This window comes from Amaranthus tricolor, chromosome 13 (genome assembly GCF_026212465.1).
Source record: "Amaranthus tricolor cultivar Red isolate AtriRed21 chromosome 13, ASM2621246v1, whole genome shotgun sequence".
NCBI classification, from domain to species: Eukaryota; Viridiplantae; Streptophyta; class Magnoliopsida; order Caryophyllales; family Amaranthaceae; genus Amaranthus; species Amaranthus tricolor.
Window position 1 is genome coordinate 12,145,329 of NC_080059.1, and position 17,321 is coordinate 12,162,649.

General features: G+C 34.4%; 2 protein-coding genes across 3 annotated transcripts; one reads left to right on the plus strand and one right to left on the minus strand.

The window, feature by feature from the left end:
- Positions 1-1,571: 1,571 nt before the first annotated feature.
- LOC130798041 (uncharacterized) lies at positions 1,572-3,765 on the plus strand. Its single transcript, XM_057660889.1, has 2 exons — positions 1,572-1,953; positions 3,089-3,765. Exons 1-2 carry the CDS (start codon positions 1,572-1,574, stop codon positions 3,715-3,717), a joined length of 1,011 nt encoding a protein of 336 aa, XP_057516872.1. The 3' UTR covers positions 3,718-3,765.
- Positions 3,766-3,915: 150 nt separating this feature from the next.
- On the minus strand, positions 3,916-14,908 carry LOC130798040 (tRNA (guanine(9)-N1)-methyltransferase). Of its 2 annotated transcripts, XM_057660888.1 has the most exons (4): positions 14,356-14,900; positions 10,534-10,893; positions 6,073-6,408; positions 4,914-5,593 (listed from the first exon to the last, which is right to left on the minus strand). In XM_057660888.1, the coding sequence occupies exons 1-3, from the start codon at positions 14,785-14,787 to the stop codon at positions 6,103-6,105; spliced, it is 1,098 nt and encodes a 365-aa protein (XP_057516871.1). In that variant the 5' UTR covers positions 14,788-14,900; the 3' UTR covers positions 4,914-5,593; positions 6,073-6,102. The 2 variants fall into 2 exon arrangements, with proteins under 2 accessions (XP_057516870.1, XP_057516871.1); XM_057660887.1 differs by having other exon boundaries at positions 3,916-6,408; positions 14,356-14,908.
- Positions 14,909-17,321: the final 2,413 nt, after the last annotated feature.

Genomic DNA, 17,321 nt, shown 5'->3' on the forward strand with positions numbered 1-17,321 from the left:
TTTTTGGGACTCCATGTGAAATGGGGTAGAGATGTCATTTTGCCGTCAAGAAGTGGTTTTCTTCAAAAAGTACAATTTTGAAATTCAATTTTCTCACCTGCAGTCGCCGAAGGGCACTTTGCTCCAGCCTCCAGCCTTGCTTTTGAGGTAACATTTTGGAAAGAATAAAACTAATTTACGGTTTAGTGTTTTGAAAAAAAATTCATGTGTTCATAAATGCTATATTTATTTGTCATTTTAGACAATTTTATTTGTTGTTTTTACAAAATATCTTTTTATTATCATCACAAAGTTTGGTCATATTTAATTCTTATATTTACATATGTTGGACAAAATTGTCCTTATATATATATTTTTTTTAAATCTCAATTATTTATTTTTGCAGTCCGCATATATTCTACACTTGCAATTAAAATCAATATAAAATATTTAAACCTACAAGGAATCATATTCATTATCCGTTTTCATATTATTTTTTCCCGTAGTCCTACATATTTCTTACAATTAAGATCAATATAAAATATTTTCGCTATCTACTTAATCTTTATTTCAATCACAAAAATTCCATCTTTCTTAATTTCCATGAACATTTAGGAACATAATGCGTATTAGATCAACACTTAAAAACTTCTTTTAATACTCTAACAATTAGTTTATACGAACACATATACTTGAACGTACCATTTTGACACTTAATTATTACATAGAGCTTGTTCAACGTAAGATAACTGCGAAGGTAACTATTAGCACTTAACAGTCTAAACAAATGTTATTTGTGGATACTTATAATTGTGCAATTATAGTTGTTACGCCTCAGCCTATTTGATTTTGCAACGTGAGGTGTGTCTTGGAGTTTAAGAAATTTGATTAGGTGGGTTAGTTTATTGTTCATTTATGAGTTGATAGGAAAATAAGAAAGACATATTATTGAGGCAAATTCAATTGGACTTATTAGAATAAAAGGTGGACAAAATGTGAAATACAAAAGCCAAAAAGAGTATTTAACTATCTAGTTGTAACTATTGTTATTGGGAAAAGTAGCGGTAATAATAGTTGCTTTTTATTTTGATGCGATACAAATTGTAATATTCTGAAAATAGTTATATATACCTGTAAATGCAATCTAGGGCATATTTGGCACATATAACTGTAAATATATTTTAGATATCTAAATATTTGTAGTTGTGGGTGCAATAGTAATTGTCCAATATTTTAGTTAACACAAGTACATCTAGAGAAAGTTAAATATTGTCCACAAATAGGGTTAGCCCCTTCAATTTGATTTATTTGTTTGTTTTTCATTTGGCTTTTTGGTAACACTGCTTTAGGTAGTAAGAGTGTATAGAAAAAACTTAACCAGTAGCAGATTTGTGGTAGTCGTGGACAGCTCCTTACACTTGCCTTGTACATGAACGAAATCCATTCAAAAAGCAAGATCTAAAACTAGTGTGTGGTTCTCTTTTGATCTTATCCCCATTCCCCACCTACAATGATCAAACTATTCTCAACCAGTTCTTACCATAACAAATAAAAATACTTGTGTACTTCTCCCATATTATCACAAAACCATCATGACCAAACAACAAGACGATGAATTCCCACCAATCTGGACCGAGTTAAAGCTTCCTAGCTTGCTGTTCCGAGACTCGGTTCAAAAAATTCATGCCCGAATTGAGGCTGAATGGGATCCCTTACAGCGTACTGCTTGTCAAACTGCTGCTGGTCGAGCTTTGTGGAAGCATGTCACTAATGACATGCTTGCAGAATTACTTGCAGGACGGAATCAGCTCACGAGTTTTTATGAAAAGATACGGAGAGACTGTCTGAATCGAGCTCACGAGGTTTCTGGTGTCATCCTTGCTGTTCGAACCCTATGGTTCGACTCCAAACTTGATGCTGCAGTGAGTTTCTTTAACAACAACGAGATGTTACAAGTTGTTCTTCTTGGCGCAGGTGAGAATGTTTTTACTTAGATTTCTGCAAACTGTGTATTTTCAATTCCCTAGACTAACACATTCATTTACCTTAACTATAACACAAATTCTCAAATGAGACTATCACAGTGAGACCATCTTTATTGGTCTGACCTAACGTATATTTGCTATTTTAAAGGATTACTTATAACCTTAAAGTGATCACTTATAGTTTGAAAGTGATGACCTTTTATAGTATTAGAGTGATCAGTTATAACCTTGAAATGATCACTTATGATCAGTGATTAATTAGAAAAATAGGCTAATTATACAGGTTCGTTTCATGGTGAAACGAAATATATGGCTAGAAAGTGATCACTTACTATATTGGCCCCATCAAGGTTATCCCAATATAGGGCTAGAAAGTATAGAACACCAAACATTTCCACCCTTGTAGTTTTATTCTAGCTGCAATCCTCCTTTAATCGTTTGATTATAGATATTACAAATGAAGTACAATTGAGAGAGCATAATATATTATGGGTTTACAATCATCAGTTGTTGAGTGAATTAGTTCTTTGATATGGTATCAGAGCCAACGTAAAGAAAGTTGAACCCTTATTATTTCAAGTGGAATCAACTGTGTAAGCTTTTCCCTGTAATAATGATAGACTATGATGGATTAAACTAACACATTACCTAACCATAACTCAAATGACCAATTGACGATCGAATCATCCAAGAAACAGAGGTATTTGGATTTGATCCATGAAGCTTAATAAAACTTAAATAAGGGGTAAAGAGGGGATTACATTTACAAATTACTCATAACATGAAAAGAAATTTATTTGACAAGTCACATGTTTATCAGATGAAAAACTCAACACAACGCAATAAGCCATCAGACAAAGACATCACATACATGAAATCAATGCTTGGGAACTGTAAAACATGCAGTCACAAATAGGCATGTCTATTCGGGTTTTCGGGTTGAGTTTCAGATTTGATGTTTCAGATCAAGTAGGTTTCAGTGTGTGTTTCTATTCAATTCATCGATTCAGTAAGATTTCATGTAAATGTTATTTTAAGAGTCAAGATTCTACTTCTAACGTACATCTGTTTTTAAGATTTGTTTCATCACGAGGATTCAGTGAAAGCTTAATCATAATTTACAGGTATGGATACTAGAGCATACCGGTTAAAGTGCTTGACAAATAGCCACGTCTTTGAGGTCGATTTTCCTCAAGTTCTACAAATGAAGGCATCTCTTCTACAGGAAGCAATAATACCCAGAGAAGATCAGCAAGATATGGAGATGAAAGCTAAGAAACTAACCAGTGTGGAAGCTGACATTAAAGGTCAAGATTGGCACGAAAAGCTTCTAAATTCGGGATTTCAGCCACAGAAGAATACAGTTTGGATTCTCGAAGGGCTTCTCTATTATCTTTCCAATTGTGATGCAATCAACGTGCTAAAGACGATAGCGTCCCATTGTACTCTTAGTACGACTGTGGTACTTGCAGATTTCATGAACAAACAATCAACAATGCTTTCAAACTCGACTTTTCAGTTCTACTGTGATTATCCGGATGAACTCCTACCTTCTCTAGGATTTTCAAATGTTGAACTATCACAGATTGGAGATCCAGATGCCCATTTTGGGCTCCTGGATGATCCGATGAATATGTTCAATAAACTCCGGAACATACCAAGATCAGTTGAAGTAAATCCGGAGGATGGAACACCATGTTGTCGCCTGTATCTAGTACAAGCTTCTGGATCTCCCAGTAAAACATCTAATTGATCTCCTTATTGTCAATTAATATATGAAACAGTATGATAAGTCTCTATATCATTTACACACCAAGCAAAAAAATAATGAGAAGTTGAAAAAGAATCTAAAAGAAAGGACACAAATGAATGCTTTAGCTCGATTTTAACAAATTCAGTGTGTCCAACGAAGATATTGGTGCCTTAATTGACTAAAATACACCACCACCGGACCATCATCAATGACAACAACATTCTATTACCCCGGTTTAATGACTTCCACCTAAATTCTCACCTAGACAAGGTTTCAGACGGCTGGATGCACGCAGGTTTATTCTTGTAATAACAAAGAGGCTACTAATTGATTCTTGATTGCAAATATACACCAAAAAATTAATAATAAATAAATCCGTGAACCCAAAAGTCAAGAAATGAGCTAACTGACTAATGCTTGCAACTATATTTCCTCATGGGCTCACTGAAGGATATTGAAACAGGGTAACCATATTTCCTTCTAACAATGCATGTGTGTGTTATTACTGTACATGTGCAGCTTCCTCATAATATTCAGCTTCTTTCTACTTTCCTTTTCTTCTGTATGCTACTGCTATTCACATGGTCCTTTTCGTCTATGCTCTATACTTAAGTAATAGGATTGCCAAGTGGTCAAATTAACCCTAAAGATTTAAATTAATGCGCAAATCAACCCCAAATGTTTACAATTTAGCAAATTGCAGCTTCAATATGACAACTCGTGCAAATATAAAAAATTTAATCTATAAAAAAAATAAAATGAAGTGTAATTTTTCAACAAAATTTATCTTAAAGTATTTTCTCCGAGATATTTTAAAATTTTAAAGGATATTATTCCCTTTATTCTGAGCTAATTCAAGCAAAAATATCAAGGAGTAGTGAACTTTGTTGTAATTTACATAAGGCATACAAGCTGAAATATAGAAACTTGGAACGGACTTACCATTACTGAAAAATCATATGTACTTGACAAGTTGATGACCTTATTTTACCCACTCCATGGATTGTGCTGTTCGTTAGTCACTAGCTAAGGGGGGTCGGTCCATTGGTCATGTTAAACGGGTCATTAGTGGGGTGGGTTGTTATTGGATTTTAAGTGGGTCAAAAATATGCCCATTAACGGCCAAAACATCAATGTTTTCATCAATATTGGGGAATAAATTCCGCCAAATGCAATGAATTTGAATACTCCTGTTCCATCAAAAACACTCAATTATCAGCAAAATGATTTCGTAATTTTTTTTTGGAGCAAAAATGATTAATAAATTCTGATGATCAAACCCAAATGATTTGGAAAATGCAACCTTTATTTCCAGACTTTCTTTTGTTGTGTCGACAAGAACCTTCGTGTCTATATGACCAAATTCATCAAACAAGATATAGCAATGGAAGAGGAAGGAATCACAAAGACAAGCCTGGCAATTCATACTCATCAAGTAGTGTCATCAATAGCACACAAGACAAAAGCTTCTCTTTAAATAAATTCAAGCCTATTTAAAAAACAACCACTGAAGTATAAGCTTTAGCTTGATTCTTTGGTGTTTAAGTTAGAATCCTTCCACTGTAGTTTGGGAACTTTTTTTTATTTTGTAGTTTAGGGACATAGGTCTGCAACTATAGTGAAATTTCATTCCAGCTATGTAAATTAGGAGGAATTTCATTCTTACGATTATAATTTACTCCATATATTTGAATCTGCTAGTGTAAAATTGCTACTACAATGAAAGGCCAGTCAATGACCCCCTTTAAAGTAAAGGTACGTGACCCGCCCCACAACCTGCATGACCTGTGACCCGCCTCTCACCTACCGGCCCGCAATCAACACACCCCGCATATGATCTGATCCGCATTCACCCCTACACGGCCATTTATTGGACCTATATAGAGAAGACTTGCTTAAGATCATATAGAAATCTATTTCTGAACACAGCATTATCCTTGGACACCTCATGTGCCCAAGTTTGCACAACTCTGACTATAATTGCACAGCTATTTAGTTAGCCATAAGATTAAAATCTAGTATATGCGTCAGTTTTAAACTCTCAATGGAAAAAAGTCCATTAAGAATAATTCATGTTAATACTATGAACACTTGTGACAAGATCACTGATCATAAGAACTTTGTCTACTAATACCATTACTTGAAAACTATGATAACAAAATACTAATTATGCATTTCAAACAATTTCAAACAAGCAATACTACAATGGCCTATGGATGCTTATCCCAGCAAAGAAAACAAAAATCGCCCAATTAATAGGCGTCAACTAAGGTAATTTATCACATCCTGTTGATCCAGTGAGGCACACATAAAAGAAGCCACCAAAACGCAGAAAGTGGGAGTTATGTAAAATACCTCTAAGAACAGTGAAAGCAGCACATCCTATCAATTCTTATCGTCTTCACTTTTATCACATTCTACTGCTTTCTCAGTTGCTTCTGGTTCTGAAACTTCACCAAGTCTATCACTTTCACTTGGCTCCAGTTCTATATCAGATAATTTCAGTTTCTTTTGACTATCAGCACAACTATCATTTTCGGTTCCCCCTTCGTGTTCCAATTCTTTATCTTGATCATCTGTGTCTGCTTCATATCGTTTTCGCTGAGGAATCACCTGAAAGAAAGATGTCTTCCAATCTCTTATCTCCAAGTACTTCAGAAGTATCTCGACCACTTGGTTTACAGTAAGTACCTATAAGAATACAAAAATCTCAACAGTCAAAAGGAGTGAGGAAATTGCGAAAATAATTAGCTTCTCAACAAACACGCATTTTTTCCTAAAGAGAAGTTTTTGTAATTTGCTTCATTCCACTAGTAAAGAGTGGAAACATAAGACCTCAATATCTATCCTATTTCTTTGCCACTTGCTCTAATCTCCCATCCAACGTTCCCCTCCATTATTATTATTGACTTCTCTCCAATTTTTCATTCATGAAATCAAACAACCAAATACTAAGCTACAATGGTGATTTCCTTATTAATTTATTACATGGAAAATCATTTTACTGCAAAAAAATTTCCGTAAGACCAAAATCCAAACAGTACACAACAGCAACATCAAGGCCTTAATCCCAACACAATGTGATCGGCAACATCAATCAATACAAATCAACATGGAAATCCATCGCTACCAAAGAGTCGAACCAAATAGAACGTGAGAGAAAAACACTTCTATATTCTACTACATCCTTATGTCAGACTTCAAGGTCTTAACATATTATAGCTGCCACTCAATGGGCGTCATTGATTTTCATATTCAAGCATTACAATAGATCTATATCTGTAGAATGCAAATGTTTGAAATCCATAAAAGCTTATATGAAACTAGCCTTGGATTTCCTTCAACTCCAAGAGAAGCTGAATGGAAATTGTGAAGGGCTTTTAAACTTTAAAGATTAAGGAAAGATTGTCCATATCTATTGCTATATTTCTCCATTGCACATAAATATCTGCAGATGTCAGCACTCCTCTATTTCTAATTTCAAACTCAGACATAGGCGGAGCTAGGTTGAGGGTCAGCCACAGACCCCCTCAATTTTGAATTTTCCTTTTATGATAATATCTACAAGAAAATTTTATTAATTTTGGCTCCTCGAACAACTATAATCTAAACTTTTGGCCCATTTTCACCTTAAACTCTGGTTTCACTACTGCACACAAAATAAACTTCACAGCCTGACGCATCAAAAAAAGACTAATCTACCATATAGTTCACATGTTATCACACTTACAAAAAATACAGGATTCTACTAGGATTATTTACAGTGGATGCTGAATTGAATACTGCTCAAACATAGATTAGTCATGATAAAGAGAAAGGGAAGTCCGTTTTCTCATCCAATTATCAGATGAGGTGTCTATTTCCGTGGATTACTGATAAGATCCAAGGTGTTGCTCTTACACTGTTGTAGTCTACTTAATATACCAAACTGCTATCTCATCCTCTCCATGAGAAAAATCAAAACCCCAGATTTGCTTTCCGATAGTACACTGAAGATGGTCAATGGCACAAAAGAAAATCTTCCAGGTAAGTCAAAAGGGATGATTGCAAAGGAATGGTTCTAGGATAACTCTTCCAGGTAAGGCTAAACCCCAACAGGATGACACAAAAATAAAATCTAAATACAAAAGAAAGCCTTGGTATAGTGTTGACAATTGTAGGTTGATTTCCTGAAACTATCTGTTATGCTTCTGAATATTGTAATTTGTTGTGGAGACCCAGTCTCCAAGATACTACCATAATTTGACATACAAATAAGGTTAAATAATATAATCTTCAATTGTGTGAGAGGATTCGATTTTTGATTAAAATGATAATAGGGGAAAGCCTTCCAGGCTCAACTTCAGAATTAGCTATAACATGAGCTGAAGATATATTTATTCCTCTCAACCAACTGTACAAGTAGAGCTCAAGATAGAAGAAATATAACACTGTGACGAGAAATTACCAGCACAGAATATTTTAAGGTGCTATTTTCTTATTGTTTGTTTTTAGTGATTGTAGCTCCAAGGGTTGGTTGATCTTTGTTGTGTCCCAGGTCGAGCTCTTGTTATATCCTATTAAATATATTGTTTAGCCCAAGCGGATGTATATATATCAACACAAAATTTAAAATCCATTGTTACTAACCAGTACTATCTTTACAAGGTACTAATAGGTTGTAAACATGTAAATGTCTGCTTGATAAAGAAAGCTTAAATGGTCTATTATTACATAGATTTCTATATATAGAAACTTCTATTATAAACATTTTATTTTGAAAGATGAGTAAACTATGACCCACAGAAATACCAGATTAAGGCATAAAAGACACAGAAAACCTTCTTTTTGGGATGAAATGTTGGTAATAATGCAGTATTCAGAGTTCAGACTATTAACTAATCAACTGTACTCCCCTTGTAAGTTGTACAATTTAAGCAACTAAGATGATAGCAGATTGTTGTTCTAGTAGTAGTGTGTACTAGAATATTAACATGACCTAAAAGCAAGTAAACTCAAGCAGTATGTTACAACCCCAACCCCAACACCAACCCTAAACCCACTCCCCCCTCCCCCCCCCCCCCCATCCACACACCCCCAAACAAAAAAGCAGCAAAAGAAAATTGTACTTTTAGTTTAAATAACTGAAATTATTGACTCAAGAGTACTTTGGCCATTTCAAAGGTAATGTCATCACCATTGTCGAGGCAGTCTCATCAAGGAGATACTTAACAAGGAGTACTATTTCAAAACCATGTTACGCATCTAGAATTCCATACTTTTAAATTTTTAAAAATGAAGCTCAACCACAACAATTGATGCTTGTGTTCATACAAAACTAAAACAGAAAAGAGTCATGGTGTCTAAGATCAAATTCAAAACACAGATGTTACATGAATTATAGAGGAAAAAAGGAAAGTATGGGAACATGTATTTTAAAGTGATTTGAATCACAGTCATTCACAGGAATTAAAATTTGCCTCGAAGGGGACTTATACACTATTCTCCAGCAAAATAATAACAATTTTATCCTACAGCAGAATGACCTCTGTTATTTTGTGAAAAAAGTGGCCTATTTGGATAATATCCTATTAAAAAGTGTTAGAAAAAAATAAGCCTTCACGAGGATTGCAAAAGGAGAAGCAGATAAGAGAAAAGAAGGGACAAGATCTCAAGGAATGATCTGGCTCTTTAAAAAATTGAGAAGACTACTAAAAGTGGCATGTTGAAATTCAAGTAGTTGAACGATTGCACAAAGCAAAAGATTGATTTCCTTAGCTCTTAAGAGAAACCTTTTAATAATTTAATTTCGAGGAACATTATGGAGCTAAATTCCATCAACAACCTTTTTATTTGACATTTCTAGTTTCGTGTGTTTCTTTGACCTAATCATACTGCATGTGTTTATTTTGTTGACACCACTCTCACCAATAGTGCAAAAACAAACAACCGTATTGTAAAGGAGATTTTTGAGTTTACTACGCTGTATAGACCGCAAAATCCGTTTTGCGACCATTACTGCAATCGCGACCGAAATCATATTTTCGCATTGGTGCCACGGTGAGTATTGATATTATGCTCTTTTTGTACCTTATATTAATATTATACACTAGAATCACTAGTTTCCCAAATTATTATGACCTGTCAAATCTCTTGCAATAGAAAGGTCTCCCAGTCTCTCCCACCAAATCTAAAGGTGTTTCTTCCATCCTGAGGCCAATAGGGTTTTTGACATGTTTGGATTAAAGATGAATACATCCAGATAATTTTGAACCTTTTACACAAGATATACATAAAGATGATCTAGTTGTTTGGTTCCTGTAGAAATCACCACATTCTTTTCCCATACATCTCTTAAAAGGCCTAAAAGACAGGATTAAATTTGGAACATAATATCTCTCAAATTAACAAGCTTAAAGGCCTAAAAGATAAGTCAAATGTGGATTGAACTATAAGTCTATAGAATCAAAAAGAATGATAAACTTAGAGCCCAGATGATAAATTTACATCACCCTAAATAAAGCACTGAAACAAAATATTAAAAGCAAAGCGTAAGATGCTGGACAAAAAAATTTCTCACAGGCCACAGCTATGTATTAGTCATTGAATCATAAGCACTTTTTATTTATGTAAAGTTGCACATGACATTTGCTACAAAAGGTCAATTGGAATAACCTATGTGTTAGTCTTAATACTAACAAGGGCAAGGTTGTGTACATCCGACCCCTTAAACTCCACTCTAGGTGGGAGCCACTTACTGGCATTAGGATGATGAAAAGTTATAGTTGGTGTTATACTTATCAGTCATTATATAAGAAACAAAGACATAGGTCTAACCTGTGAACTCGACATCTTCAAGTAAGTCCCAATAGGTAGCTTTGCTGCTTGGATACCTTGCTCTTCAGCTTTCTTCATAGTTAGTCCTTTCCACCGATTTCGATCAACCAAACCACCAATTATATATATTTTCTTGGGGTCTAAATCATCCAAAACTGTTTCAGCATCAGCAGTTAAATAAACCAGATTCTCTTTCTGATCATGAAAAGCTTCAATATAAGATTGGTTTTCTTTCTCAATGATCCACTTATCAAAACCTGGAATTCTTTTCAAGTGTGTTCCCATGATACCCTCACATCCAGTCAACCACAGATGGCTTGGAGATGTGCACCTACCATTAACCGCATAGCAATACATTATCTGCAATATGCATTGTTTAATTGTCAAAGATCAAACAAAAAAGTATAATGCTAGAAAACCATATCATCAGGATAGCATAGGTAGATATATAATATAAAAACAAAGGGTATCAGCGGCGTGGAATTTCCAAGTTTGTAATAGTAACTTATAATCCAAGCAAAGATGCAAAATTTCAACATTAAGTAACTTTCAGCAATGTAATGAACTGATAAATTGCTAATGTGAGAAAGATGAAGATTAGGGAAAAGAGAGAGTAAGTAGAGAAGAAATAACAAATTAAGAATAAGAAATTGAGAAGGAGAGCAGAGAATAAAGAAAGGGATTAGGGAGAGAGAAATACAAGAGGGAGAATTCATATCATATTCATTTCATATCCTAACCAATTATTACATCATCATATATATAGCTAAAATGCCTAACAACCTTGTTGCCATTTGCTAAATTGGTTCCACAATATTCCTTTTCTAGAAGCTTCACTAAAAGACTATTCTACCCCTCTTATATAGATATTGTTCATCACATTACCAGCCGGCTGAAGTTCCACCTTGCCCTCAAGGTGGATAAAAATTAGCTTGGCCTTCCACCGTCATCAAGAAAAATTCAGTCTGAAAATGAGCGAGAGAAAATATTTTGTGATGAACCGGCTTGGATGAGAAATATGAATATTCAATCTGAAAAGTAAATTTGGGCTTCACAAAAAATGATGTACGAAACTGAGGATTAAAAGTGTCAAGGTTAAAAATGGAATGAAGATATTTTGAAATGGACTTAAAAAAGGCTCTTAAGGTGAATTTAGCAAACCCATCAGCAGCCCAACTCGACGCCCAGCAGCTGCCCATTCGCATCAGAAACCCTAATAAGCCTTCCTTTCTCATCAGAAACCCTAAATCCCTAATTGCCCATTCTCTCTCCTTAACACCAAGAAACCCTATATTTCCTTTTCCCTTGCTCAACTGACATTTATCTCCTTCAAGAACTGGCGCCGCACCAGCGCCACCAGTGCCTATCAACACCCAGAAAATTCCGGCAATATCTTCCTCCGCCCAGCTGCAGACTCCGCCTTCGCCTTCTTTCTTCCCTTTTCTCATTTCTTCTTCCATCACAAACCCCAAAAACCCTAACTCAAAAATCATCTCAGTTTCCAGTCTCACGCTGTAAAGCCACCAAATTATTCCGGTGATATTATTCACTGCATCGGTTCCACCTCTAATACCTTCGTTTTCCTCCTCTCTTCGCCGGCCAACAATTTCGTCAACATTCTCTCTTTCTTTTGCTAGTGTTAATTTCTCTCTCATATGTCTCCACTGATTTCCGTCAACAATTCCATCAACCACCCCGTATCGCCCCCTCTTTCCAGGACCACCATCGGACCCACAACAGGCCCGACTCACATTATCCCACTTTCTCTGACTATCGATCTTACTTCCTCCGCACACTTTCTCTCCAATGCCCTCACGGGAATCCGGCCTGCCCTCACAGCCACCTGCTTCCTTTCTTTTCTTTTTCTTTCTAGTTTTCTCTTCTTTGTTGTTTTTCTTTTTGGTATTTTTCACTGGTGTTGCTCTTTTCTCCATGGTTGACTTGTTCTTGATTTTTTTTCTCTTTTCTCTTATGTGTACCTTAATTTTTTTCATTGTACTTCATTTTCTCACCAAGAACTGTTAGTTGATCTTCAATCTTTCCCAGATCTCCATCCTCTACTTCATCCGCTTCATGGTGTGCCTCTTCTGTTTTCTCATGGTAAACAATTACCATTAATTCATCTTTCATCCCTTGATTGAAGAGGAACATTGAATACTCCTTGTCACTACAATCATGTATTGAAAGTTAGATTTCCTTTAATTGTTCATCACAAAACTCACACACTCCCTTTCCTCATTTTTCATAAATCTCCTTTGTAGAAGTTGGTTTGAATGAGTGAATGACATTTTCTTGGACAGCTTTCTTGCAGATCTCTAAGGGTGAAAATTCAGCCCCAAAGCCCCCAAAATGTTCATCACGAACAGTTATCTTTGTATTTTCTGGACTTGTGACGGTCACCGGAATCGTACCGCTCTGATACCATGTTGTAATGAAATGATAAATTGCTAATGTGAGAAAGATCAAGATTAGGGAAAAGAGAAAGTAAGTAGAGAAGAAATAACAGATTAAGAATAAGAAATTGAGAAGGAGAGCAGAGAATAAAGAAAGGGATTAGGGAGAGAGAAATACAAGAGGGAGAATTCATATCATATTCATTTCATATCCTAACCAATTATTACATCATCATATATATAGCTAAAATGCCTAACAACCTTATTGCCATTTGCTCAATTGGTTACACAATATTCCTTTTCTAGAAGCTTCACTAAAAGACCATTCTACCCCTCTTATGTAGATATTGTTTCATCACAAGCAACACACCCTACAAGGCCACAATTCATGATAAGCAATCTAATATTAACCCTAAACAGACTTCCATCGTATTTCCAAATTTCAACTAGTTATACATCCAGGAAAAATCAAACGCAATACCCGATAATAATTTGCAAATTCAGATCAAGATACATGAAGAATGAAAGGCGCTATAGCTATTAGGGTTTTAGTGTTGTATCTTGTAATGCTTTTGAAAATCAATACATGTTAATTACTCATCTTCCCCATTAACCTTCACATCAATCATACAATCATTACACATAATTATAAAATTCCACCATCTGGTATCCAAAATCAAAATTTTAGCCATTCTTCTACCACTACATGTCATTCCTAATGCTAAGTATCTCCTACATTGATAGGGTTTGGAGGATCGTATATACACAACCTTATCTTGTTTCTGGTTGACTCTTAATTTTCTTACCACTCGTCATAAATTATGTAATGCATAAATGGAAGTCCAAATATCTAACAAAATTTACAACATTACAACATTTCATTACCCCAATGTCATTGACTAGCTCCCACCTTGACGGGCCCTTGACAAATCATATTCATATGTATGCAACTAGTGATAACAAAGAGATTATTTTGGATTACTATAAATTCTAAACAAACAAAAACTCTAACAAACTTATCAAAATCATAATAAAATAAAATCACACTGTCTACAACCCAAAATCAAGGTTTTAGCCATGTTTCTTCAACAAAATGCCAATGCCACAATGTCAAGTAACCCCTACCTAAATAGAGATTGGAGGATCATATGTAGCAACCTTACTCTTGGTTCTTCTGGAACTTTAATTTTCTTAGCACTTATCATAAATTATGCAATGCATAAATGGAAGTATCTAACAGAATTCAAATAAGAGTACAAAACATTCCAGCATTTCTAGGTGGGTCTAGACTCTAGAGGCTCAGACATATGCAGTTTACCCTTGTTAAGAATAGCAACGAGGTTGATTTCCATCAAAATAGGATTCTAAATATTTTTAAATAAAAAAAAACAGAAATTTGGAAGTGTAGAAAACATTATAGGAAGAATACCTGTTGAACAAGACTATGGAGTTCATTGGGTGTCATAAGATGAGAAAATTCAAGATCAATAACAATTTTCTGACCATGAAGTTTAGCCCAAGAAAGTCTTTCCAATTTCTGCCCTTTCTCCTCCGATCTTTTCTCCATTCTCTCCTTTCTCACCGCCCTTCTAGTCTCTATTATCTTCAGTTTTTCTTCTTCAGATGATACTTTAGACAACATTTCCTCCCATTCTTTCTGTTTGCGCTCTTTCTCTCGTCTCTTATGCTCCTTGGCTTGAGCCTTCTTCTCAGCCTTCTTCGCTTCGAATCTTTGTTGCTTCATTAGCTTCTTCTGGGCAGTTTTTGATAGAGTTTGAGGTATTGGTGAAGTTGAGATTGAGTCTGATGAAGGTTTTTCAGCAATGGCGGCCATGTTCGGTTCATTGCTCGCTTCCTCCATTTCTCGGCCGATGACTTTGGGAGGGATATGAGGAGTAAAAGCCGCAGGAGAAACCAAATGCGTCTGTCACGGTGTGAAATGTGGAGTTAGATAGGAGTGAAAGTTTGGTTTGGAGTTTAATTTTTTCATAAAAATAAAATTAAATTTGTTTTGGTTTTTGATTTTTCAATGCGATCTAGATTAAATTGGACCATAGTTCAAATTAAATTGGAAGATTGAATAAGTAATTTTAATAAAAAAAATTTAAAAATAAGGTTGGGGTAAATTTAATTTAAAAAATAATCGTCTTTATGATTGAGTCCAAAGCCAGGTATGTTCGCGATTATTAACAGCGAAAAAAATTTGGTCAAAATAGTCAAAATTGTTATAATAAATGCAAATAAAAGGGAGAAAATGTCATAATGTTAGGGACAAAAACATTGAAATCATGTTTGTACAAACTGCGAACAAACAATTTTTTGTTTTTTTGTCCATTCTAACGGTATGACATTCTCACATCTTGTTCACTATTAATAACTGCGAACATACCTGGCCTTAGGCTCAGACATGGATATACTTATTTTTTGAATTAAATTTACTCGAAGTTCATTTTTTTATTTTTTTTGTTAAAATTGCTTATTAGTTTCCAATTTTCAATCAAACCACCCTAAATCAATTCAGTTTTGGCTTTTTTAGTCCAATCCAGATCAAATTTCCAACTAAAAACAAATCTAAACAGCAAATGTAAATCGAATTAAATTACCAAAATTGTAAAGTAAAAATATTTAAAATCATAGTTGTAAAAATGGGAATGACAAAATCAAATTTTAAATTAATAAATCAAGGTTTATTATTGTTATAAGAACACTTATGTCCTTTTTGTTAGTTACGCCAACTAAAATCTTTTTTTTGCATGTGAATTTGCATAAGATTCAATCAACAAATAGTTTAATTCAATGTAAAAATGAGCATCAAATTTAAGTCGAGTTAAAAATTTTGGTTTTTGGTTTTTAGTATGCTCAAACCTAATTCAAACCAAAATATTTTGGTATTGAAAATTTCAATCGAAAACCATACCAGTTAATAAAAAGTCCAAACTATATTTTTTTAATTTGGCTTGTGATTTTTATCCGAATAACTTTCACCCCTAGTCAGAACTCAAAAGTGTTGTAAAAAACATTTACTTGAGATATTGAGTTTACATTTAGATATCAAACACTTACTTCGCATACAATAAACATCTATGGTATATGAAGTAGTTCGTTATGGTACATAATGTATTTTTTTATGGCATGTATAATAGTTATTTATGATATGTGAAGTGTAAAATATAAAATGTGAAGTGTATAAAAAAACAATTACTTGACATAACATAAACAGTTACTTTACATTTACATATCATAAACACTTATTAACAATAAACATCTACTATCTTTTGTTTGAGAGGAACCTTAAATCAAGATTCACTAAGGTCCGAAATCCAAGGGGAAAAGATTTCATACAGAATGAATTCATCAATGTTACCGATATCCCATTTAGCTATCATATGGGCTTACTTTACATACACTAAATAAACATCTACTATAAATACGTAGTAGAACTACTATAAACATAGATTTTATGGTATATTAAGTAGTTTTTTTTTTATGATATTTGAAGTGTTAATGATATGTGAAGTGGTTGTTTTGGGAATAAGATAAACACCTACTTGACATACCATAAACACAAACTTTACAAAATTTTAAATACTTACTACACATATAATAAACACATATTTCGCATATAAATGCATACTACGCATAACATAATCACCCACTTAACATAACATAAACGTTTGCAGAAAGTAAGGTTTTTTTAAAAAGAAATTATTAAGTCGTTTGTGAGAGGGTCGTCTCTTAGAGAGAGATATCTCTTACAATTAGAGAGATATCTCTTACAAGAGTTGTTGTAACTAAAGTGACATTTGTACCCGAATTGTATATGAAGTTAGACTAACAATCCAAAAAAACGCTTGAGCCCGTAATCAAATTATAATTAATAATTAACCTAATCATTGACCGACTTGGAATAGGATTTACTCATAAAATAACTTACGAAAATGAAATTTGAATTCGTATTTAATAGTTCTAGGCCTACGCTTTTTACAGGCAACACTTATGAAAGGGGTGTTATTGGGTTTTTCCATCATACTAGGTAGGAGCAGACAGTAAGACAAAGTCAGTTCTAGAGGTCTAGCACCTTAGAATAGGTGTGTACTCATATAGATAACCCAATGAGCCAACATAGTTTCTCTGGGTCTAGTGATGATGAGGATAGTTATAGTCAGTATGAGAGGTGTATGGAACATCACTTTTGATTGAACTTTTGCAAAGGGAAGGGGGTGATTAGTACACCTCAATCGAGAGGATCTATGGATTGTAGGCTTTTACCTAGCTATAGAGGACATATAACTAGGCGTATATAAGAGGTGACTAAACATACACTTTCGATTCCAGAGTGTCGTACTAGGAAGAAGATGATAGAGGGCATCATTAGGCTTTGAGATATGTATGGTG

Excerpts from the sequence above, each read along its gene's own strand:
- LOC130798041 (XM_057660889.1), top strand. The coding sequence starts at position 1,572 with ATGACCAAACAACAAGACGATGAATTCCCACCAATCTGGACCGAGTTA. Across the intron at positions 1,954-3,088 it reads AGTTGTTCTTCTTGGCGCAG|GTATGGATACTAGAGCATAC; the intron begins GTGAGAATGTTT and ends CATAATTTACAG.
- LOC130798040 (XM_057660887.1), bottom strand. The coding sequence starts at position 14,787 with ATGGAGGAAGCGAGCAATGAACCGAACATGGCCGCCATTGCTGAAAAA. Across the intron at positions 10,894-14,355 it reads TCCATAGTCTTGTTCAACAG|ATAATGTATTGCTATGCGGT; the intron begins GTATTCTTCCTA and ends TGCATATTGCAG. Across the intron at positions 6,409-10,533 it reads TGAAGATGTCGAGTTCACAG|GTACTTACTGTAAACCAAGT; the intron begins GTTAGACCTATG and ends GTATTCTTATAG.